Source organism: Pleurodeles waltl, chromosome 1_2 (genome assembly GCF_031143425.1).
Source record: "Pleurodeles waltl isolate 20211129_DDA chromosome 1_2, aPleWal1.hap1.20221129, whole genome shotgun sequence".
Lineage (NCBI taxonomy): Eukaryota > Metazoa > Chordata > Amphibia > Caudata > Salamandridae > Pleurodeles > Pleurodeles waltl.
Window position 1 is genome coordinate 19862487 of NC_090437.1, and position 24566 is coordinate 19887052.

General features: G+C 49.8%; 1 protein-coding gene across 1 annotated transcript in view; it reads left to right on the top strand.

The window, feature by feature from the left end:
- Window positions 1-24566, top strand: part of ELP1 (elongator acetyltransferase complex subunit 1) — an 886544-nt gene that overhangs the window by 500638 nt on the left and 361340 nt on the right. The window contains exon 27 of the mRNA XM_069235684.1: window positions 16384-16481. Within this exon, the coding sequence (XP_069091785.1) occupies window positions 16384-16481 (98 nt within the window). The remainder of the gene's footprint in view (window positions 1-16383; window positions 16482-24566) is intronic.

A 24566-nucleotide genomic window follows, 5' to 3' on the forward strand; every position in this document is an offset into this window, starting at 1 on the left:
GGTGCAAACAGTGATGGAAGTCATGCCTCATGGAAGCTGCCCAGGGTCCAGGAACTCTCCTCCAGTCTCAGACGACTGACCACTGGGGATGGTAGCCATTTCAGCGGTGGTGCCACTGTCCGAGCACGTCGCGGGGCCGGTGGCGGTGCTTGCGGCGGTGTCTGTGGCGGCGATGCTTGCGGCTGTGTCTGTGGTGGTGGTGCTTGTGGCGGTGTCTGTGGCGGCGGTGCTGGCAGCGGTGCATGAGTCAGCACCTGCTGAGGGACACAGCAGGACTTCTCCTGCAGCCTCCGACGGCTGCCCACTGGGGAAGAGGCTGGGGACTGTCACTGAGGCAGTAGACATGCCGGTGTCAGTGCAGGTGGCGGTTGTGGTGGCGGGGCAGCTAGTGGTGTTCGCCGCCGTACAGGTTGGTGTGGTTGTGGACAGAAGGTGTGACACTGGTCCCTCAGTCGGTGCCACCATGCCCTCTCCTGACCTGCTCTTCTGCTTTTGGCCCTTCCCCACCTTTGATGGTGCCGCAGTTGTCTTGCCACTAGCCCCTCTTGTTTTTGCTGAGCACTTGGTGGCTGGTAGTTTCGGCTTCTTCCACCGGGATGTGGGCACCTTTTTCACCTTGACAGGTAGCGGAATGTCCTTGCCCTCGCTACATGGCACACTGGCAGCCCTCATGGGTGGCGCACTAGATGATCCTGCAGTTGCTGGCGCCACTGTGCCTGGGGATTTGGTGGCTGGCCCTAGGGAAAGGACGGGGGGGAGGTGTAGCGAAGAGGTCACAGTTAACCTGGAAGTTTTTTTTTAGATACACTGGGACGGGAAGATGGAGGGGGTTTGGGAGTGGAGGAAGAGGTAGAGGTTGTAGGAGGTGTACGTCTGCTGAATTTGGGTGAAGGTGCATGGGCCGGAGGCTGTTGTGAGGTGGATGGCTGTTGGGTGGGTGTGTGCCTGCGTTTGTGTACTTTGGGTGGAGGGCTCACAGACACACTGGGAGAGGACACAGGGGATGTGGGGATGGTGATTGCACGTGAGAGGTGTGTGGTGAGGGTCGTGCTGATGATGGAGGTAGTGGCTGAGGATGTAGTGCATGCAAGTGTGAGTGGAGACGAGACAGGGAGGGAGGAGGAGGATGTGGAGGAGGGGGACACAGTGGAGGCAGTGGATGTTGCTGTGTCTGCATGGGGATGGTGCTTGTGTGAGTGCCTGTGGGATGTGTGGTGCTTATGTTTACCTGAGCCACTCTTGTGTGTTGATGTGTGTGCATGCTGGTCTGATGGTGTGCTTGGGATAGGCTGAGGTACAGGGGATTGGGTCTGGGTGGAGGAATTTGGAGGGGGGAGGCTGAACACAGGGACAATGGCTGCCATCAGTGCTGAGGCCAGAGCCTGAAATGCTCTCTGTTGGGCTGCCTGGCCAGAATGAATGCCCTCCAGGTATGCATTTGTTTGTTGCAAATGCCTTTCAAGACCCTGGATGGCATTCAGAATGGTAGACTGCCCAACAGTGAGGGATCTCAGGAGGTCAATAGCCTCCTCACTGAGGGCAGCAGGGCTGACTGGGGCGGGGGCTGAGGTGCCTGGGGTGAAGGAGATGCCCTCCCTCCTGGGTGAGCGGGCACGGGACACGCACTCAGGGGCTGCTGGGAGGGCGGTGCTGGTAGGGGGGGGTGGCGGCTGTACCTGTTGATGCGGTGGGCACAGAGGTGCCCGCCACTGCAAGGAAGCTCCCATCAGAGGAGTCGCCGCTGTCACTGGTGTATGCTCCCATCCCCACCATGGAGCTCCCCTCGCCCTCCGTCCCACTGGTGGCTTCAGACTCCGTTGCTTCACCCTCCAGGGCCAAGTGGGTTGCAGCTCCCTCCTGCTCCGGTGCCAGTGCTCCTCCGCCTGATGATGCTATTGCACACAAAAACGGAGAGATCACAAAAAGGAGGGGGAAAGACAGAAGAAAAACATGTTCAGTGCATGCAACACCACTGCCGTTGGCGGACACAACACACATGGAGCAGCCCTCTGCACTACACCATGCACTAACAGTTCCTAAAAATTTCACCTGACCATGGGGTACGAGGCCTAAGCCCAATTGCTGCACACCTGGAAGTCACAGGAGCCTAACTAGGTGTAGATGGCTCTTACCACTAGTTGGGGTGCCACATAGCCTGCCTCACAAGGGACACCTTGCCTACTAAGTTCGCCCTGGCCTAGGGGAACCCACTGCCCACCTTCCCCATCCAGACACCTCGTAATGCGCGCAGAGTCAGCTGAATGAGAGTGTACTCAACCCCTTGTGGCTGCTGTGATGCCCTCAAGCGCCCATCCAACTCCGGATAGGCCACCGCCAGGATCCGGAACATCACGGGGGTTATGTTGCGACGGGCACCCCTCCCACATTGGGCCTCCGCTGTCTTCTTTCTCCAGCGGCGCAGGTCCTTCCATCTTTTACAACAGTGGGTGTTCCGTCTGTGGTAGACCCCGAGGGTCCGGACGTCCTTGGCGATGGCACGCCAAATACCCTTCTTCTGGTGGGCGCTGACCTAGACGAATGGTACAGGGGGAAGGAAATTACTTACCCGTCCGGGTCGTCATACTCATTTGCCCACCAGTTCCCACCCATGCCCTGATGCACATACACTCACCATCCGCACATGCAGGCCTCAGACAACCCCCCCCCCCCATGTATCTTCCATCCACACCACTCAAAGCAGTCATTGCCCATGCAGCATGCTCACAGTGTACTCACCTGTTTGACTGAAGGACCGTACAGTTGTGTGTACTGGGGAGGACCCCATCCACTAGTTTCTCCAACTCCGCCGAAGTGAAGGCAGGGGCCCTTTCCCCAGACACTGTAGCCATTGTCGCTTCCAGACACAGGTCACAGGAGCACTTGCAATGTAGGTCCTCTCCTGTTGAAGGTCAGGTATCAAGTGAGTGAACAGACAGAAAATGGCAGTCACGTCCGTGGCGGTGCGTACCGTCACCGCCTGCGTACATCGTCATTGGCTGCTGGGACCCATAGGGCCCAATGTTAACCAATGCAGAATAGCGCTGCGGTCTTCGACCACCCACCGCGACGGTGTAGAACGCCAGTGCAGTTACCTCATATCCCCTTGTCCCACCTTGCAGGTCAGGCACTTGCCATTTCAGGAGGCCACATGGGATGAATGTTAACTGCGTCACACCTATCTGGGCCGGGAATATAGACAGATACCGGCGCATTGCGTATTAATAACGTTTCTGAAAAAAACAAATTGTGATACCTCAGTGTTGGATGACTCTCTGCTCGCTGTTCTCATCCATAGGGCACGTCTGCTGGGGCAGGTGATGAGATGGCGGCATCCTCCTGTGTACAGACCCCTGGTGGACCTGTCGACAATGGAAGAGAGACACATCCTAGTCACATACAGGCTTGATCATGGAACAATCCAGGAACTGTGTGCCCAGTTGGAGCTAGACCTGATTTCATCTATCCGCCATCCTACAGGAATCCCCCCTCTAGTGCAGGTCCTGTCTGTACTCCATTTCCTGGCCAGTGGGTCTTTTCAAACAACAGTGGCCATGGCATCAGGGATGTCCCAGCCTATGTTCTCTAACGTGTTGTCCAGAGTGTTGTCTGCCCTGCTGAAACACATGCGCAGCTACATCGTTTTCCCTCAGGTGGAGGATTTTCCCACAGTGAAAGGTGACTTCTATGCCCTGCGACATATCCCCAACATCATTGGTGCCATTGATGGGACACATGTGGCATTTGTACCCCCCCCCGCAGGAATGAACAGGTGTATAGAAACCGGAAGAGCTACCATTCGATGAATGTGCAGATGGTGTGTTTGGCAGACCAGTACATCTCCCATGTCAATGCCAAGTATCCTGGTTCTGTGCATGACGCTTACATTTTGAGAAATAGCAGCATCCTTTATGTGATGGGGCAACTCCAGAGGCACTGTGTGTGGCTAATTGGTGAGGGCAAGGTCCCAATACAGTTGACATAGGTGTCTGGGTATTGGGCTGTCCCTAAGGGTTAGTGTGTGTCTAACAGATATCCATCGACATTTGCAGGTGATTCTGGTTACCCCAACCTGTCATGGCTACTGACCCGAGTGAGGAATCCCAGGACAAGGGCAGAGGAACGCTATAATGAGACACATGGGCGAACTAGGAGGATAATCGAACGCACCTTCGGCCTCCAGAAGGCCAGATTCCGGTGCCTCCATCTGACAGGTGGCTCCCTATACTACTCACCGAAGAAGGTGTGCCAGATAATCGTGGCCTGCTGTATGCTGCACAACCTGGCTTTGCGACGCCAGGTGCCTTTTCTGCAGGAGGATGGGCCATCTGGTGGTCTTGTGGCAGCTGTGGAGCCTGTGGACAGTGAAGAAGAGGAGGCAGAAGAAGAGGATTTCGACAACCGAAACAACATCATCATGCAATACTTTCCGTGAGACACAGTAAGATGATGTAACTGCTTCCCACATCTCATACTGTTGTTTTAGCTAGCATAAGTCTGTCATTTTCACTCAGTGTAGGGACCCTGACTTGTCACTTTGACTTTCCATTTCACTTTCCATTTCACAGATCTGAGTCCCACTTTGTGCCCTCTGCTCTGTTTACTCCTGGCCTACAGCTGTGTTACATTGGTATGTGAACAAGTACATTGACATTGCTATATTCCATAGTGAAAGCACAAACTGACTCCAGATTGTTTTGTGATTGAAGTGTGTTATTCCTGTGCAAATAAGTGGAGGTGGGTTGTAAAACGGGCTGGGGTTATGGTGGAGGAACGTCTATTGCAGAGTCCAGTCTATTTGTTTCACAGGTGCATTGTCCAATAGGAAGTGGAGCAATGGCAGTTTAAGGATGAACAGGGTGACATAGTGGGACAGAAGGGTGACATTCAGGGGGTTCTCATTTCCTGGCGGGGGTCTTGGCAATGTTCTCTGTCTTGTTCCTGGATCTCAGGGACAGTTTGCGGGGTGGTTCTCCATCTGCAGGGGGTAGGGTGCTGGTGTCCTGTTGTTCCTGCAGCGGTGCATCCTGTCCACTAGCGCCGGCGGAGGTGGAGGGCTGTTCATCGTCCAGGCTAGTGTCAGGGGCTCCTTGTTGTGCCACTGTGTCATTCCTGGTGTTGAGAAGGTCTGCCAGCACCCCTGCAATGGTGACCAGGCTGGTGTTAATGGACTTCAAGTCCTCCCTGATCCCAAGATAGTGTTCCTCCTGCAGCCGCTGGGTCTCCTGAAACTTGGCCAGTACCGTTGCCATGGTCTCCTGGGAATGATGGTGTGCTCCCGTGATGTAAGGAGTGCCTCATGGAGTGTCGGTTCCCTGGGCCTGTCCCCCCCTCTGTCGCACAGCAGTCCTCCCAGTTTCACTGTTATCCTGAGCCTCTGTCCTCTAAACAGTGTGCCCACTGCCACTGCCCCAGGTCCCTGATCGTCCTGTGTTAGTGGGTTTGCCTCTGTTCCCTGTAGTGGTGGACACACTGCTGAGTGACGTGTCCTGGGGACAGAGGGATGGGCCCACTGGGTGGGTGCTGTGCTGGTGTTTCCTGAGGGGGGAGGGTCTGTGGTGGCTTGTGACAGTGGCAGGGGAACCAACTCTCCCGAGGTCCCAGATGGGCCGGGCTGGTCATCTTGATCCAGGCGTGCAGAGCTGCTGTCATCACTGTGGGCCTCTTCTGTGGGGGGACTGGATATGTCTGGCACCTCCTGTCCGGTGGCATTGGGTAGGGGTCCTGTTGGGGTATAAATGCATAGTTATTGTACCTGTGTGTGCAATGGGTGAGTGAGGGTTTGTGGGTAATGTGGGTGTGTGTTTGAAATTGGATTGGGTGTGTGGGAGTGGTGTGTGTATGTGTATCAATTGTGTGTAATTTGAATTGTCCAATGTGGTTGTGTTTTGTAAGTGTGTGTGTATTTTGAGCGCAGCGGTGTGTACCGCCAATGGTTTACCACGGTTGAAAGACCGCCGCGTTGATTCGTGGGTCGTGATAGTGTGGGCTTATTCTTGTTGGCGTCACGGTGTCGGTTTTATCGCCAGTTTATCACTGACCTTTGGTGTGGCGGACTTGTGTGGGTGTCTCTATTGTGACAGATTCCAAGCTGTGGGTCGTAATACCTGTAGCGGAATGCCGCATCGGTATGTTGGCGGTCTTCTGCACGGCAGTAAGCGGGATTTACAGCCAGGGTTGTAGTGAGGGCCATAATGTGATAGGAACAAATTACGTGGCCTTCACATATATTAGGTCAGGTCGATAAGTTTCAGCCCACTCTTAACCAAAAGGATCATTGGCTTTCAATCGAGGAGCAACTTGTCTGACCAGGGTAACTACCTGGTCATACAAGCTGCTGCTCAAGTGAACTCACAGACCTTAACACAATAATGTAAAACATCAAGATGTGTGACTCTGTAATAAACAGAAGGAGTAGGCGATTCTCTTAATAATGAGCATTTGAGCACCACAAGTATGGAGCTTGCAAAGTCATCGCACTAAATTGAGAAGTCCAGGAAGGTAAAACCCGTGTCTGGGCACTTTGGGATCCGCTGATTCTTTGGTCCTGAAGAAAGCCAATGACCCTTTTTGGCAAGAGGGACTCCTTGGTGAATACTGGGATACGTGGTTACACTCCTGTTGACATTTAAAAATACCATACAAGACCTGCAGACTCTTCTACATGACTCAGATAACGAAGGGCAGGTAAAGAATGTGTTGCTCCCTCACTACACTGATGATGACTGTGTTTAGACCTCCAAAATGCTCATAACTTTGATACTTCACCAGAACTGGACTATCCACTTGTGCTCCCCTTTGAGAAAATCATTTTCTATGCTGTTTTGCACAGAGCAGCTTAGGTGTTAAAACTGCATTTGCAAACAGTGGAAATTAACACTAACCTAACAGAAATTTTGCAACCTGGCTGTCAGAGCCTTTACTGCCATTTTATGAAGCTCGAGACCCACTATGCATTGTAGAAGCCTTGTTTGGTGTTACTGGTATGTTGCCCCAGAGCTAGGTGCCGTAGGCCTGCTCAGGGTTACCCATTCTTCTTGACTCAGCACCCAGCACCAGAAAGCCTTGTGGTGCAGGCTGCAGCCAGAAAAGTCAACTGAATGCCTTCCCTCCTGCCCTCCTAATACAGAACTGAAGCCCACTGATCCACTTGGTAAGAAGGTGTTCTCTTCTGCCAACTTGGCTTAGTGATCTCTGAATGAGGTCTGCCTTTTGGGCAGATACATGCATGCCCTTACTCATATGACAAGCAACATCTTGCCTGCCCTCCCTGATGAGGTACAGACTTTCTTTGCACATCCATTCCTAGGAGGGTAGGACGTGGCCAAATACATTTTGCGGGCCATTCTGGACACAAGAGACTGTGTGCGCCCTGCTGTGGGCTTTGTAGGAGTTCTCCTGGCTGTTTGGTGACAAGGTGAATTCAGCCTCAGAGAGATTTAAAGATAGCTGCACCTGGGCCCGATATTCAAGCTTACTTTCTCTGGAACATCTGTTCAATCAGTAATGCCCATAAATTTCGGGGTTACTTCCAAGGCCTAGCTTATTAAAAGAGAGCCATCTCAAAAGGATACATCAGACCATCCAACCATTTCGTAGTTCAAGATGAAAAGGCTACCATCAACAGAGACAGTCATCATCTTCCCCTGCTGCTGTTGGAATAGAATACACTTTTATCTCACCTAACTGTCATGCTGTAACCTTACATCACTGGTTCTTGCAGGTTGTCAGTCATAGTTACAGCCTTCCTTTTCTATCAAACCCTCTACAGTTCCTCCCGTTATCACTCCTACTTTGGCAGAACATGAGACCCCCTGGCCAAAGAAGTTCAGATATTGCTGGACAAAGGGAAAGTCTCCAAGAGTAAAATTGGCACATGATGCTACTCCTGTTACTTCTTAGTGCCCAAATGGGTGGTGGGTATATATAGCTCTGTGCCGTCACATCTGGGGGCATGGCTAGTCCACTGTGAAGTCTGATAGCTCCACATACCAGCACCATAGAGCAATTGGTGGGAAAACAGTTTCTGGATCCAGTGTATCTGGGGGAATTCAGATACTGAAGAATCTGTGGCTAGAATATCCACCAAGAAGAGTGTCACCAACAGTAAGTAAATTGTTCAGCAAGCTGATTGCAGAAACATTCAATGCAAAAGCATAAAGTGATATTTGTGCTTTTTTATGTTTTTCACCAAAAGCGTGGTTTTTTTACTGATGAAATACAGCTGTATCATTTATCTGGATAGCGAATACCTAATTGGGATTTTCTGTGAATCACAATTAGGTAATCACTATTTGAATGTATGAAACTCCAGGAGTTTCGTTTAGAGATTCCCAATGGCTCGCAAATCGACTTACCTCATTAATATTCATGAGGTAGGTTGCAATTTGCGACCCATTGTGAATGGCTACAATCACAGGGAGGGTGGCCAGCTGGGCTCAGCAGACCACCATATCTGTGCTTGCTTTTATATAAAGCAATCTTCTTCTTTTTTTTTTTTTTTAAATAAGGTTAATTTTCCTTAAAGGAAAACAGGATACGTTTAAAGAAGACAAATGAAAAGTTTTCTTTTTCTTTTTTCAAGAGTAGGCAGAGGTCCATGTATCTACTGCCTGCTCTTAAAAAATGTTCTCATATACATTCACAAAGGAGAAGGAGTCCCTTGGGACCCTTTCCCTATTGTGAATGGGTTACCACCTACTTGAGGTAGGTGGTAAAATGCAAATGTTTTGCGAATGCATTTCAGTCGCAACACATTCCTACATACCACTACGATTCGGTATTAGGAAGGGTGTGCCCTTAACACACCCCTTCCTAATACTGAATCGGTATGTAGTCGCAATTCCAAATTGCTATTCGGTAACAAGTTACCGAATCTCAAATTGGGATTAATAGATACCAAAATGCATTTTTGCGGTTGCAAATGGCCCGACCGTTTGCGACAGCAAAAATGCATGATACATCTGGCCCTTAATGCCTAACTGGTGATTAAGGAACCCTTATTATTGTAGATGTGGTAAATGTTCTTAATACGGGTCAAAATCTGGCCACAGCTCAGTTGAACTATACAATAAAAGATAAAGAATACTTTTAAAAATGGTACGGCAGCGTACCTAAGGACACTCTAAGCGTGCTTCTAGACCCCTCTGTCATCCGTCTTTAGGATATATTATCGAGGGGAACCCTTTGCCTCCGACCAAGCTTTGGGGACCCCCCTGTGGTTTGGCTGCAGTGAGGTGGTCCCCGTCGCTTGGAATGAGGGACTGGAACAGAGGTGGAAGACTGCGAGGACCGTGGGACTGCTACAAAATAGTGGCCTGCGCAATTTGATAGGAACTAGTGCTGGCTGACCGTGAGTCATGGGGGAGGTGCAGCGAGAGAGTGAGGGGGGTGGAGGCCATTGAGCTGCCAGCCAGACACTGATCTGCGGGCCCCTTGGTCCCCCGGATGGGAGTGAAGCCGGAGGAGCAGAGTGAGACGCTGCTTGGGACTGCGGCGGAGGAGCTTGGAGGCTGCTCTGCGGCCCAGGGGTTGGCACTGGAATAGTAGTGCACCGTTTCGACTGGTGGAGCTACGGGCTGTACTGGCCGGCCCCCGAAGGGAGGATACCACGGCTCCAGACGTGTGCATGAGGTGACGGGTCCTGGGCACTTTGTGCATCATCTTCGAGAGGGCTCGAAGCGTTGTGGCTGGATGGAGGCTGACCCACTGTCCCCCAGAAGAAGGTGAAGTCGGAAGAGTGGTGAGAGGAGCGCTGCTGGTGCCTGACGGGGGGGGACTCGGAGGTGATTTGCCCTGGGGCCCGGGAGTTGGTGCTGGAACGGGAGCGCACTTGGTCAGCTGGCGGAGCCACGGGCTGCCCTAGAAGACACCGGAGGCGTGGGCGGCCCGGACATGAGAGTTCGCCCGAGGTGACGAGCCCTGTGCACCGGCTCCGAGGACACTGGTCTCCGGGTAGACACGTTGGGTCCTGCTGGTCCTTGGGGCCCACCGCTGGACCCCCTTCATTGCATCGCCTCACGGAGTGGGGGACTTGGACGGTGGTCCCACCTGGAGGGGCAGAGCTTGGCATATCCTGAGGCGGCCCAGTCTCACGGCCTCGGGTCTTAAGCGGTGCATGCCCCGGGCCCACTGTAGATGCTCTGGTCTCTGGGGGCCTAGCCCCACCCGAGGCTCTCCACCACGAGGTGGCTGGTGGAGCTGAGCTCCGCCAAAGGAGGTGGGCGATCAGGTTCTGATTCTGGTTGGCCCCACCAGCGTACAGTCACAAGCGGAGGGAGCAGCACTGGAGGTTGTGTACATTTGGTGGGACAATCCACGACCATACTTCCATATCGGGCGCCCCTCCTGGGGTTGCCGCCAGCCAAGGGCTGGGTGTGGCCCTTTGTGTCTATACTAAGTAAGTGAGAGAGACGCAGGCCCCTGTTTCTCCCTGGGCGGGAAGCCTCTCTGTGCCTGGTGATACGACAGCGCTGAGACCCCCTGGTCCACTATCAGCTGTGAATACTCTGACATATTTCAAGTGGTGCTGTGGGGCAGTTGTGGCGAGCGGGGTGAGGCCCCCATTGTGACTGAGAGACATGGGGATGGACAAAGCAGCATGCTCTACAGCAGCACATGCTGGCATAGACCACTATATTGCCGGTCCTACCACAAGCACGGTTGGGAAAGCATTGGGGGAGAAGTCACCACTGACAAACACAGATTTAGCGACTATCCTTCAAGCCATTCAAACGTCTCAATCAGCAGCGGAGACAAAAATTGGGGAGGTCCACAAAGATGTCGCTTTCCTTAAACAGGATATGCGCCATGCGACAGCACGCATTACTGAGGTGGAATCCAGGATAACCACAGTGGAAGATGAGGTGGGCATCCTCAAAACACAAATGACGAAGCTGCTTGCACACACATCAGAACTTTACCGTTGCGCTGAAGATGCCTAAAATAGATCTTTGCGCAATGACCTGTGGGTGGTGGGAGTGCTGGAGGAAGTGGAGCCCCAGCAAGTAGCTGACTTCCTGGAAGAGCAGATCAAGGAATGGATGCCCGCAGACCTCCTCTCACCATGGTTTGTAATTGAACGGGCGCACCGGGCACTGGCGCCGAGGCCACTCCCCAGAGCTCCAGCTTGTATCCTGAATTTTCACGACAGAGATGCAGTCCTCAAGGAGGCCTGCACACGCCCAAACCTTCGCTGCAGAGACGCTAAGGTCTTTATCTTATGGGATTATACAGGGGAAGGTCCAGCAGCAGAGGCGCTCATACACTGAACTCTAACAGAAAAATGAGGGCCATGGGTCTCCAGTATCACCTTCTTTTTCCATCTAGGTTGCGAGTAATCCATGAGAACAAAACACATTTCTTCGACACGGGGAAATGGCGTGGTGGTGGCTTAGAACCAAGCGCGGCAGTCAGCTTAACCCAGCCTGACGAACACGGGAACAAGACATAAGACTCAACGTCACAGGACCTGTTTGAGGCAGCAACTTCGGGGACATGCCTTGTACTCCTGCTCTAGGTCCCCCCCGGGCCCAAGGGGACCATCTGCAGGCAACGTGGGCACATTAGACAGCAGGAACAGATGAGGAACACCCATAGATTGTAGGTGATCCGGAGAGACTCCTTCACACCCTGCTTCTCAATGATCCTGTTTCCGATTTGTCCCGCAGCCTGGCCATGTCGCTAACCGAGTGCAACCCTTGACTGCGACCACATCAGTGATGTTTCATACATAACAGAGACGGATTGTAGTACAGATTGCTACCATTTATCCTTAAAAAGGAGGGGTCCACCGTCACACTCTTTTTCTTTCTGGGATTCAGTTGGAACTACTGTTCCCCTTTATTTTCTTATTGTTGTGAATTCTTGCAATGTTTTTTACATTGGGGGAGGGTGGGACAGATGCTTCTGGGAGGGAAGTATTGGAAGGGGTGTGAGTTGGAGGGATGGGATTCAGTACTGTTTTATATGTTGTGTGTTTTTTGCTTTGTATGACACTGGAGGCCTTAAAGGGTCCATATTCGCAAACTGGTTTGTTTCCCCATTTGGGCTACGGAAGGCTCTCCGCCTGGCCTCTGCTGACCCACATGCAACTACTTCCAGCTGGGAGACGTGTTATGGGTGCCCCTTCGCCACCCTTTGTGACCGTTTTGTACAACCCGGAGTATGACACACTTACGCGTCCTATCATGGAACGTTAATGGCCTGTTAGATAGAATAAAGAGAGCAGCAATTTTTTATTTTGCGCACCGTCATTGCCCAGATGTACTCCTGCTGCAAGACACTTATCTTCTGGGCAGCCGTTGTCCCTTCCTGGCCCGTGAAGGATTTGATCAGGTGTATCATGCATGGTATGCCAGGGGCTCCAGAGGCATAGCTATAGTGCTCCACCAGTCCTTCCCTATGGTGGTTTCTCGCACACTACGGGATCCACAGGGCCCCTTTCTAACCCTGACAGACATGCCTGAGGGCTGCATTATTAATTTGACGAATATATATGCCCCACCAGTGGCACTTCACGCCTTTCTCCGAGACTTGTCATCCCATTTACTTGCTCTCCTGCAGGGACTGACGCTGATAGGGGGCAGCTTCAACACAGTTCTCGCTACCGAGCTGGATACTTCAGGCCCTTCTTCTGCATCCCGACTCACAAATGCTCATCATTTGTCAGACAGGATCACTTCATTAGGCTTAAGCAATGTATGGCAGACATGGCACTCAAGCCAGAGACAGTTCCGCTAACATGTCTGTGGCCCACCATACTCAGTCACGCATAGACATGACATTCAGCCGATGCAGGACTGCTGCTGCATCACTCAAATCCAAATCTTGCCAAGAGGCATCTCGGATCATGCACCTATTCTGCTTCACCTTGGAGGGCCTCTGTCCAATGTGGCGTCTTAACGCTAGGTATTTGCAGGATAAATCCTATGTTCAAGCCCTACAGAAGGAGATTCAGAATTACTTTCAGGACAATGAGGGGTCCGTCTCTACTGCTGGCACCATTTGGGCCGCCAGCAAGGCAACACTGCGTGGCTTTGCTAAGGGTCACCAGAGAGTGCAGGAAAGAGCTCGTCTCCTACAAATTACCCGTTTGGAATCCCAGGCCCTGCGGCTAGAGACTAGTAGGGAGAGGGTTGATGGGGTGCACTCAGAACGAGCATCGGGTCTGTTAAGAGATGAGATATGTCAGTTATCTCTCTGCTGCCGAACACATATGGAGAGCTACGCTGACAAATATATATGCGGCTAGGGTGACAAAAATAGTAAACTTATATACTGGCTGGTCTCCCCTCAACAGTCGTCTAGGATCATACCCGAAATGATGGATAACACGGGTAACAAAGTACACACATCCACTGAAATAGCACAAGCATTTGCTCAATACCACTGTACACTCTACACTGTGCCTTCTCAACATGACACAGACTACTTTAAGCGGCTCTTTGAGGAATTGTCCCTCCCTCGCATTTCCAGCTTGGAGGCCCAGTTGTTTGACGAACCCCTTACAGATAACAAAGTCACTGCAGCATTTGCGTAGATGGCATCTGGGGAAAACTCCCGGACCAGATGGCTTCCCGAAGGAATATTACACCACGTTTCTTGACATTTTACTTCTTAAACTACTAGTTCATTATCAGGAGGTAGACCACACTGGCTCGTTTCCACCCAAACTGAATGCAGCAACAATCGTGGTAATCCCGAAGACCCAGCCCCCGCACTGTTGTGTGCAGAGTACCGGCCCACCACTCTTATAAACTGTGAGGTCAAGATATTTGCCACTTTGTTGGCCTCTAGATTGAGACAAGTTATCCCCACTCTGATCCATCCAGACCAGAGCGGCTGAATGCCAGGGCGGAGTACGAACCACTGTCTCCGATGCCTCCATGTGGCCCTTGCCCGCAGACACCACCTCCCTGATTTTGAGAAGGTGGACAGGGGTTGTCTGGGGGCAGTATTGGTCTGTGCTGGGATGGGTTCCCGATTCTGCAAACTGGTTCAAGCTCTTTACTCACATCCCACAGCAAGAGTGCAAAGCAAGTGTCCTGTGTGCCTTCTTCCTCATTAGACGGGGAACCAAGCAGGGGTGCCCCCGTCTCCCCTTTAGTTTGCACTTGCGATTGAACCCCTGGCATATTTGATTCATACTGACCCTCTGATTCAGGGCTGGAATTGGGGAGATGAAAGGGAAGATTGGATCACCCTGTACGCGGATGATGTCCTTCTCTATTTAGCTAACTCTGCTTTCTCTGGGCCCTGTGGCCAACATCGTCAGTGCTTCTAAGCTGCCTCCGGACTTAGGCTGAATCCTTATAAGTCGATGTTGGTGCCCCTGGACCCTTCACGGGATTGCTTTGCCTGGCAAAGCGATATTCCTATTCAGCGCCTGAGCGTGAAATATCTAGGTATATTCGTGTCCGTACTTCCGGACCTCACATGGAGTCTTAACCTGGAGCCCCTAGTTAGGAAGGCCAAACAGAATCTTGCTAACTGGCAGCACTTACTTTTAAATGTTATGGGCCGGTTGGCACGATTTAAAATGATGGTTTTGCCATGGTTTCTCTATGTTTTTCTAAACACTCCAATTGGCATACCAGGGAACTGGTTTCATCTCCTAGATAGATGCATGATCTTCTTCATTTGGAAGGGGGCACACCCCAGGTTGGCACTTCAGACGTGTCAGCGCACGACTTATGGAAGGGGTTTTGTGTATGACGAACGTATACCTGTATTACTTGGCGTCCCACCTCCTGGTGCTCCATGAGTGGTTCAATGGTGGATGGGGTGACCCAGTTTACCGCTTGGAGCTGTCCGTAATGGTCTTTCCTCGACTTATGTCCATGCTTTACGGTGGCCCAATCACTTGAGAAACTGCTCCAGTCGCCAAGCTGCTGTTACTGGCTTGGAGAACGGCTCTGCGCCAAAACCCAGTGGCTGAATAAAATTACATAACAAACTCCTCTCTGGCATGGCACTTGGCTTCGTAGCGCAGCACAGTTACAGGGCGTTACTCGGTGGGACACGATTGGATTGTCATGACTGGGGGATGTCTGGTCAGGTACGCAAATGAAATCATTCCAGGAAATGCAGCTTAAATTCGCACTTACAAACACACAGTTCTATAAGTATCTGCAGTTACCCCATGCCCTCTACACCCAGGTACCCAGAGACACCCCCTGCCGGAGTTCAATCCTCTTGAAGCCAAACTCCATATGGGGTCCAGGGGCAAAGGAAAAATGTCTCAAGTATAACGTACACTCATCCTAAATACTCCAGGAGACCTCAAGACCCTTAGATCCCAATGGGAGGAATGGGTGGGACCACTTGAAGAGGAGGAGTGGCGTGATGCCTTGCTGGCGCCTATAATGAGCTCTACATCTTAGCATCTGCGGCTAGTCCAACTCTACTATCTCTATGCTGCATACCTTTCCTCACTACAGCTCTACCGGGCATGTCTACACTTGACCCCTGACTGTCCCTGTTGTAGTAGTGGTCCGGCCGACTTTTATCACATGGTGTTGGGACTGCGTCCCAATTCAAAATTACTGCTTGATGGTGGTGGGTGAACTTGTAGAGATTCTGAGATAGGAGGTTCCCCTCTCCCCCATTATGATACTCCTGGGGGTGTTGTAGGGGGTTGGGAGAGCAAGACAGATCATGTTTAGGAACGTCTTTCGTAGTGGCTAAAATGGCAGGCATCCGGCCCTCCTACCATTCCACAGTGGTATCGTGGAATGGACTGGTGCACCCTGCAGGAGAGGTCGGTCTGTGAGTCCAGAGGTTGTCCCCATAAATATGATAGATTATGGGGGAAATGGTCGGGGCATATTCTTTAGGTGTGGTGGGGAGAGACCTTGCCAAGCATGACAAACGTTGGCAGAGGGAGGGGGCCCAGCTCCATGATTATTGTAGGAGCTTGGAAAGGAGGATGATAAAATGCACATGCAAGGAACTGTTTCTTTGATGACAAACCTAATAGAATGTGTTTAAAAAAAAAAAAAAGTAAAATTTCTGGGATTACTTGAGATACTGGCATTGGTCATTCTTTGCTTCCGTCCAGGTGGAAAACAGCGTATGTATGTCTGATATGTTTTGATCAGCTTCTGTTTTATATGCACCATTTCCCTATAAGCCTAAACTAATTTGTAAAGCTTGTAAGAGTGCAAGGTCTGTTGAATCCTAATATATGCTTGGCTTTACACCAAGAAATGGATACTCTGCTACATGTGATGATTTACTCTAGGCTGTCTGCTTTTTTCTCTTGTAGACTACTCCGTAACAATTAGCATAACGTTAATTGATAATTTGAATATATTACTTGATGTTACCCTCAAGGTAACCATTTGTACCTGGGATGTGTTAACTCAAATTTTCATTTTATTCTAGGACCAGAGCATTTCTCAGAATTGTTGAAGTTGGTAAAGGATCATAAACTGTATACAGAAGGCCTAAAGCTTTTCCAGTCAGGCACTCAAGAGTATAAGGTATGCCATACAGAGGAGCAATTTAAATGGTTTCTCTATATCATTCACATTAAAATATGTTCGGCCACATCTTAAACATTCTCCCTTTTGTGCTCTTGACTTTCTTCAGCATTGTAAAAGTTTTTTTTCAGCCATCCTCTTTTCACACCAGAAATCGATTTATTACAAAAGCTCAAGCAGAAGAGCCCAAACTGCTTGCAAACACCTGTTAGGGGTGCAGTATTTGATTTAACACTACACATTTTGTCCTTATTTCCACCACAACCTGCATATGATTGAAGAACATGTTTTTTCTTCTTAGCTGAAAGCGCTTCAACTTTTTTTATGCAGATCATGCACACACTCCTTCTAGCTAGATATTCTTCATTTTGAATAGTAATTCTCCGACCATACATCTTATTATAAGTGTAAACTCCTACTTTTAAAATATCAAACCTTTAAGACTGAAGAATGTTTGTAGTGTTTTAAAAAAATGTTTTTATTTAATTCATCTTGTGTCAAAGTAGGAAAGCTATGGATGTCTTGCCTGAAGTAAATGAGAAGAAAAGGAGCAAGAGAAAGACAAGATAGGTCTTGTAGTGCTAAAGTTGAAAACCTAGAAGGCTGAGTCAACTGGAGCAGGAATGTGCAAAAAGGAATAAATGGGTTTAGCTCCCCATAGCAAAGGAAAAACTACACTCCCAAAACCACATCCAAGAAATTGATGTAAAAAATATTATGTTTTCTAGCTTCATTGAGCCTGACCATGGTCTTCTCCAGAATATTCTTCAGCATATTACAGTAAACATTTTCTGGCTCTGTAAGCACTTAGATATCTGAAGTATTCATAATGATAAAGCATGTGTTGACCACAAGGTGGCTTTGTTACGAACAAGAAACAGCTCTACAACTTTACTTAGTATAGTTTTCTGATAGATACTTCTAACCTTAGATTCTTTAGGTTTTGAATGCTCTCCCAGATGTCATAACGGATCTGGAAGGCTTGCAGTTCGTCCTTTGCACACAGTAGGTGGCGTCCTGGTGCCTGGTGTAAGACCATACACCAAGACCTGTAGCGACTGCACTTTGAAGAATCTGAAGGCCATCCGGGACTGAGGCGAAGCTGTGTGCCTCCAAACGCCGGAAGTCTGTATACCACAAGTCATTGAAGTTGAAGGGAAGGTCCCGAACAAGTTCCCAAGGTCATTCTGGCAGTACATCTTCATTGAGGTCGAAGGAATCAGTTAAGGAAAAAAAGTGACCCTGCAGCAAATTCAGAAATTCCATGACGTCATGTCGCACCTCTTTGGCATCTTCCGGCATGTCTTCAGGTCTTTGTGGGACTGACTGACAGTGACCGTTATGAAGAAAGTAAGGAGTTTACTTGTAAGATGAGCTACATGATGCCAATGGGTTGGAGGCTTCGCCAGATACTGGACTGATCTCTCCACCTGGCCCTGATAGTTAAGAAAGTGCCCAGTCCACACTGGTGATGCGAAGGGTGATTGAGGCGCTTGTCCTCCAATTGCCTACTGTGGTTGTGAAACTAATGTATTTATTGAAGTTCAACAACCCAGACAGACAACTACAGATCCCCTTTTGCTATTGTGGACACTGGTCTAGGGATATGGGTAAAGCCATGTTCTGAGCTGCTGGTAAAAAAGGCAAATAGTGAGGGGACATTCACTGCCTCAGGTAATCTGGCTTTCTAAGCACATCACCAACTGCATACAGTTTAGTGGTGCAAGCATCCCTGAGCAGAGTCAACCCAAATGTCTTCCTCACCACCCCACTGGATAGAAAAAGCACCTTGAAACATTTGAAAACACTTGTTCTCTTCTTTTCGTATGGCATTGAGATCTGTGACCTCCAGCTTTTCTATTGGGCCAGTGCATTAGTGGTGTTTGATACTATGTCACTACTACATGCAATACCAGCTGACTTGTACCCCACTCTTAATTAAGTCATTCAGGATGGGTTGTATGCAGCAAAAGTCACGATTCGCAGTGGGCTAGATATCATAGATTGATTTGGTCCGGCAATAGGCACTAGTGTCACAGTTCAAAGACTTGCATGGATCATATCTAGGAGCTTCTGTGGGAATGTCCAATCTAGCTTACTGGACTTGCCTTTTGATGTCTTGCCTATTTGGCAAAAAGGCACACTCAGCCATCGAGTGTTTTGAAGACAGCAGGGCCATAGCCTGCTCATTGGGCCTCTCTGCTCAAGCTTGTCAGTTCCACCAGCAGTTCCTCCCCCACTTTGGCTATGGTATGGGCTTCAATACTGCCATCAAATGCACTTTCCATCCACCCAGCGGACCAGACAGCCATTTTGTGGCCATAGCACCCACAGAGAGCATGGACAGTGAGCAGCCCAATTCTCAGCTGCTCCAGCTGCTGCAGCCACAAAACCTATTTAGTGAGTCCTTCCAAAAGTACAGCCACCTTGTCAGAGGAAGGCTCTGACATTTTCTTTCAGGGTGGCAATCAATCACTTTGGAAAAGTGGGCCCTGCAAATTGTCTTGTGAGACTATGCCCTTCGATTTCTTTCCACTCCAGAGCACCTTCCATCTCTCATCAGGGCAGCTGACAGAGGACCATCTGTCCATTTTGAAGAAGGAAGTACAGGTCCCTTTGGCCAAAAGAGCCATAGAAAGGGTGCTGGCATCAGAAGTGGGAACTGTCTGTTAATCCTGCTACTATCTGGTGCCGAAAAAAGACTGAGGCCTTTGTCCTTTTTTAGACCTTTGCCCTCTCAATGCCTTTCTGATCTGTAGGACACCTAGGGGGTCATCATGACGCCGGTGGTCGGCAGTAATTTGGAGGAAAGTACTGCCAACAGGCTGGCATTACTTTCCTCCATATTGTGACATAATACGTCCGGCGGCGGTCTACTGGTGTGGCACTGCTGCTGGCAGCAGCGCCACCTTACCGCCATCCGCCAGCATGGCCACAGCTGGATTTCCGCCATCCTTCTGGTGGAAATCCGGCTGTGATCATAATTTGGGGGATGGCTGGTAGCCACAGCGACGGTCTTTTGGCGGCCGTCACCGCGGTGGTAGGTGGTTTTTACTGCCAGAGTTCTAATGAGGGCCTTATTTCCACACCCCTGTCATGCAGGCCCACTGGTGTTAACTGCCATTTAAGGTGGGACTTTCAATTTGCTGTGCTCCCTTTTAGTCTCACCAGTGCCCCTTAGGTGTTCACGAAAATTATGGCAGAGGTTGCAGCGCATCATAGGAGGTTGGGGTATCAGTTTTTGCCTACCTCCGCAACTGGCTGTTGAAGGCGGGCTCGCCCCAGGCAAGTATCACCTATGTCCCGACTACGGCGAACCTCTTGTCATCGTTGGGGTTCACTATCAACATGTCTAAGTCACTCCTAAATCCTTCACAGACACTCCCTTTCATCGGAGCTGGTCTGGACATGGTGCAGTTTTTTGCTTCTCCCCTGGAGCGGAGAGTCCAGGTCGTTTGGGCTATGATCCTGATGTTTTAGCCTTTGACCCCAATCTCAGTGAGAATGATGCTGAGGCTGTTGGGACTGATGGCGTCCTGCAACTTGCTGGTCAAGCATACCAGGTCACATATGCAGGCTCTGAGAGGGATCTATAGTCCCAGTGGGCAAAGCATCAGGGGCTCTCTCCGACTATGTCCAGATTCCAGAAGAAACTGCAATTGACCTGCAGAGGTGGCTGCTGAAATGTGATTGGTTCAGCAGCAGATGCCTCTCTTTTTCCACCAGAGCTCACTAATGCATTGCTCCTGGGTTGGTATGGCCATCTAGAGAGGTCAAAATCAGAGGCTTCTGATTTCTGGCATAGGCCCAGCTCTAAATCAGTCTTTTGAAGTTGCATGCCCATCAGTTGGTGTTGAAAGCCTTCCTCCATCCATGAAAGCAAATCTGGTGCAGGTGCTCACGGAGAACGCCACTGGCATGTGGTACTGTAAAAAGCAGGGTGGGATGGGGTGGTGGACACTGTGTTTGGAGGTGCTGCTCCTCTGGGAGTGGCTCGAGCACCAGGGAGTATTCCCAGTGGCATATCACCTGGCAGGATCTTTGAATGTGATGGCTGACAAACTCAGCTGCTGATGCCCAATGGATCATAAATGGCAGCCAAAATTGGAGGTGGCACAAGATCTCTTCCCTGAATCATGAGAACTTTGGTTCATTCTCTTTGCCACCGCCAGGAACACACAATGTCACCTTTTTATCGCACTTGAGTTCCCATACCATCTCTCTCTCAGAGACTCATTCTGCCTAGAGTGGAGCTCCTGTGTGCCTTTCGTGCCCTCTCCTGCCCTAAATTCTAAAGAAGATGAGGAAAGACCAGGCCCAAGTCATCTTAAGAGCACTTGATTGGGCAAGAATAGTGTTATACCCAGAACTCCAGGCCATGAGCATCTGACCCAGGGTAAGGCTGCAGCTTCAGGAGGATCTTCTGTCGCAACAGCAGGGCAGGGTCCTGCACTCAGGCCTACTTGGTCTTCATCTCCATTCTTGGAGTTTCAATGATGGCAGTTTAATCTCATTCAGCCTTCTTCCTGAAGCATGTGATGTCATTCTGGCAACAAGGTGCCCCCCCCCCACTAAATCATTATCCTGCTGTTGGGACAGGCTTGTGGCTTGGTGCTGTACTAGGCAAAGTGACGCATTTCAAGCCAAATTTTCTGAAGTGTCACTATTTGTATTGTCTCTAGCCCTGCAAGGACTTGCTTTAGCACAGTTAAACATTCTTTGTCAGCTCCTTAGGCTTTTTTGAGGTTGCTGGACCAGCCCTCTTTATTTCAGTCACCTGTTGTGATGCGTTTTTTTAAAGTGTTGAAGCATATGTGTCCATGCACACCTTTTGTAATGCTTCGATGGGACCTAAGCATAGACCTCACATTCCTAATGAGGTACCTCATTTGAGCCACTGCATAAGCTGTCCATTGTGGCTTCTCAATCTAAAGACAGTTTTCCGTGTCTTCATAACGTTGGTGTGGCTGATGAGTGAGCTAAAAGCCCTTTCTATCCACCCCTCGTACATGATATTCTTTTAGACAAGCTGGTGCCGAGTACCTGAGCCTCGTTCCTCCGGAAAGTGGTCCTCCCTTTTTCTTTCAGGCAAAATATCAGCCTCTATGCTTTCTTTGCTCAACCTCACACCTCAAAGGAGGAGGAGAGAATACATCGGCTGGATCGCAAAAGGGGTTGCAGGTTCTATATTGATTGTACCAGGACACATTGTTCGGACTATCAGCTCTTCGTTTAGTGGAGCAAAAAAACGGCAGAGCACTACAGAAGATGACCATTTCTTTCTGGATGGTTCTCTGCATCAAAATCTGCTATGTACCGGATAAGAAGCACCTCCAGAAGGCCTGCAGACTTATTCCACCAGAACTATGGCTGCTTTCACAGTGTTGATGTGCAGAATGGCCTCACCTTCCTGCGCTGGTCGTTCCATCTCTTGCGGATGTCGTCCCTCGTGCGGGATGGTGTCCCACTGCATTGACCTTGTTGACAATGGTCTGCCATAACTCCATCTTCCTGGCGATGGGTGTGTGCTGGACCTGTGCCCCGAATAATTATGGCTCGACCTTCAGTGTCTCGTCCACCAGAGTTCTTGGCTCCCTTTCTGTGAAGCGTGGGTGCTTGGGGGATGCCATGGTGTGTGTTGTGAGTGGTGTGTTGTGTGGATCTAGGTGAAGGTGCTGTTGTGTGGTTGGGTGTGTGATTCATGTGTTGTGGCGTTCAGTGTCTGCTTGTGGAGTTCTCAATCTCAGTTGTCCTATTGGCGGTGCATAGGATTGTGGGGTGTGTCTGTGAATGTTTTATAGTGTTGTGGATGTGTGCCAGGTGTGTGGGTTTCAAACTTGCCAATGTGTGCAATTCTTACTGTTGGGTCCCATTGCTGGCCGTGGCGGTCTGTACCGCCAATGGTCGTTCGACTTCCACTGACCGCTGCGGTGATTTGTACATCATTATTTGGAGGGCGGGGAGTTTGTGTGGTCGGTGGTGGCGTGGTGGGATGTCCAGCCTTTTCACCGACAAGGTCCTGGTGGCAGGGAATGTTTTGTCGGATTCTGATTTTTGCATCTTTGTATGGCGGCTTTCTGTTCACCGCCAATGGCGGGATTCTGTTCATCGTCGCCACGACGGGGAACGGTGTTTACCGCCATGTTCATAATGACCCCCTTAGTGTTGATGTTTACTAATAAACAACATGTTAATGTTAAACAACTGTAAGTTAAGATGAGATTACTAAAAGATGTACATGAATGGTCTTGACCAACTTATTTGCTTTTATCTCGAAAATCTGTTCAGTGATAAACTTTATTGTGTCATTGTTATGTGAAAAGCAAATACAAATGATTCCAAAAAGTGTGTGTTAGGCTTACTTCAATGGGAGGTGGAGTGGAGCAAGTTCTTTTGAGGTTCTAAAACGCCTGAATCTGGTATGTTGTTTGCCTTGGGTCCTGAGACAGCCAAAGGACAAAATCTGTAGGCTACCGTATAATAAAATGTATTTAAAAAAAATAAAAACAAAAAAGCTATTGTCGTATATATGCTTCTGTTGGATACTTCGTCTGGCAGATCCACATCTTTGAATGTCCTTTTCAAGCATCCTATTCACTCCAGAAAATAGTTTTCTTACAGTAACTCCCATGTAGGGCAAGGTGACACCAGCGCAGCAGAAACAGCAAATGCACTTGGCCAAACTAAGGGCCTCATTACGAGTTTGGCAGTCAGACTGCCAGATCGCCATGTTGGCGATCATACAGACTGCCATATTACCAGTTACACAGGCAGGCCTGCCAAAAGCCAGCCAAAAATCCGACCCCGCCAGGACTCTGGAGGGCGGGGAATAGGCAGTCCGACCACCGGCACCACCAGCCTATCAACAAACCACTGGCTGTATTACAAATAGAAAAGCATGATGGTAGTCCCGCCATGGTGGTCTTCCAATGGCAGTGCGAACCGCGGCAGTCGTCGGTCACCGCACTAATGCAGAACACTACATTCGATGCATTTGAAAACAACACAACTGACACACATTCACATACTCAACACACCTACAAACCACACTATAAAACATATCCCTTCACTAACCACAATCCTTTGCACCTCCATGCCGAACAAAAGTCAAGCACTGCCCAAAAAACATCACCAACCATAGATTACACACCCCTGTAACTTGCACTTAGCACATATCCCACACCATCAGCACACACCCACCACATATATTTGCACTTTTCCACTCCATGTACTCCCTGTCACCTCCTCGTTACACAGCACCTACCCAGTATATCACTTTCAATTTTTTTTCCACTAATATGTTACCGCAGAATAGTTCCCGTTACACAGATGACGAGTTAAGAGTCATGGTGGATGAAATTATCAGAGTAGAGCCACAATGATTTGGATCCCTAGTTCTGCAAACTACTATCGCTAGAAAAATGGAAATGTGGCAAAGGATTGTCAATAGAGTGAACTCTGTAGGCATCTACCAGCGCACAAGGGATGACATCAAGAAGAGATGGAAGGACCGCAGGGGGGCGGTCCATACCATGGCGTCCAGGGACCAGCTTGCAATCCTGAAGACTGGTGGTGGTCCCTCACCTCCTCTCCTACAACTAACATCATGGGAGGAGAAGGGCTTGGCCATCCTGCATCCGGAGGGCTTGTCAGGAATACCTAGGGGAGGCTAGTCGGGTAAGTCACAGCAACAGAGATTGCACCAAAATGTATTGTCACGCATGCTCACTGCACACCTTTTGCCACCTTCAGTGTCACACCACTCAACAATCCAGTGTCCACCTACCTATCCGCAGACCCCTGTCTGGCCTTCAACATGTGAACTAGACTCACCTGGGGAAACTACATATCTGTATAGTGTGTGTAGTACAGGGATTGACAGCACTGCAAGTCCCAACAGGAGTGTTCCACCATCTCTAAAACCAGAAAAGTGTAGCCTAATCAAAATTTCCTTGTTTGTCAAATCCCCATTGGAGTGTGCCCACCTGAGAGGATGACATCGGTATAGTGTGTGTGTAGAACAGGCACTGACAGGAATGTTAAGGCCAGGAGGAACTGGGACTCTCACTACACTCCGCCACAACT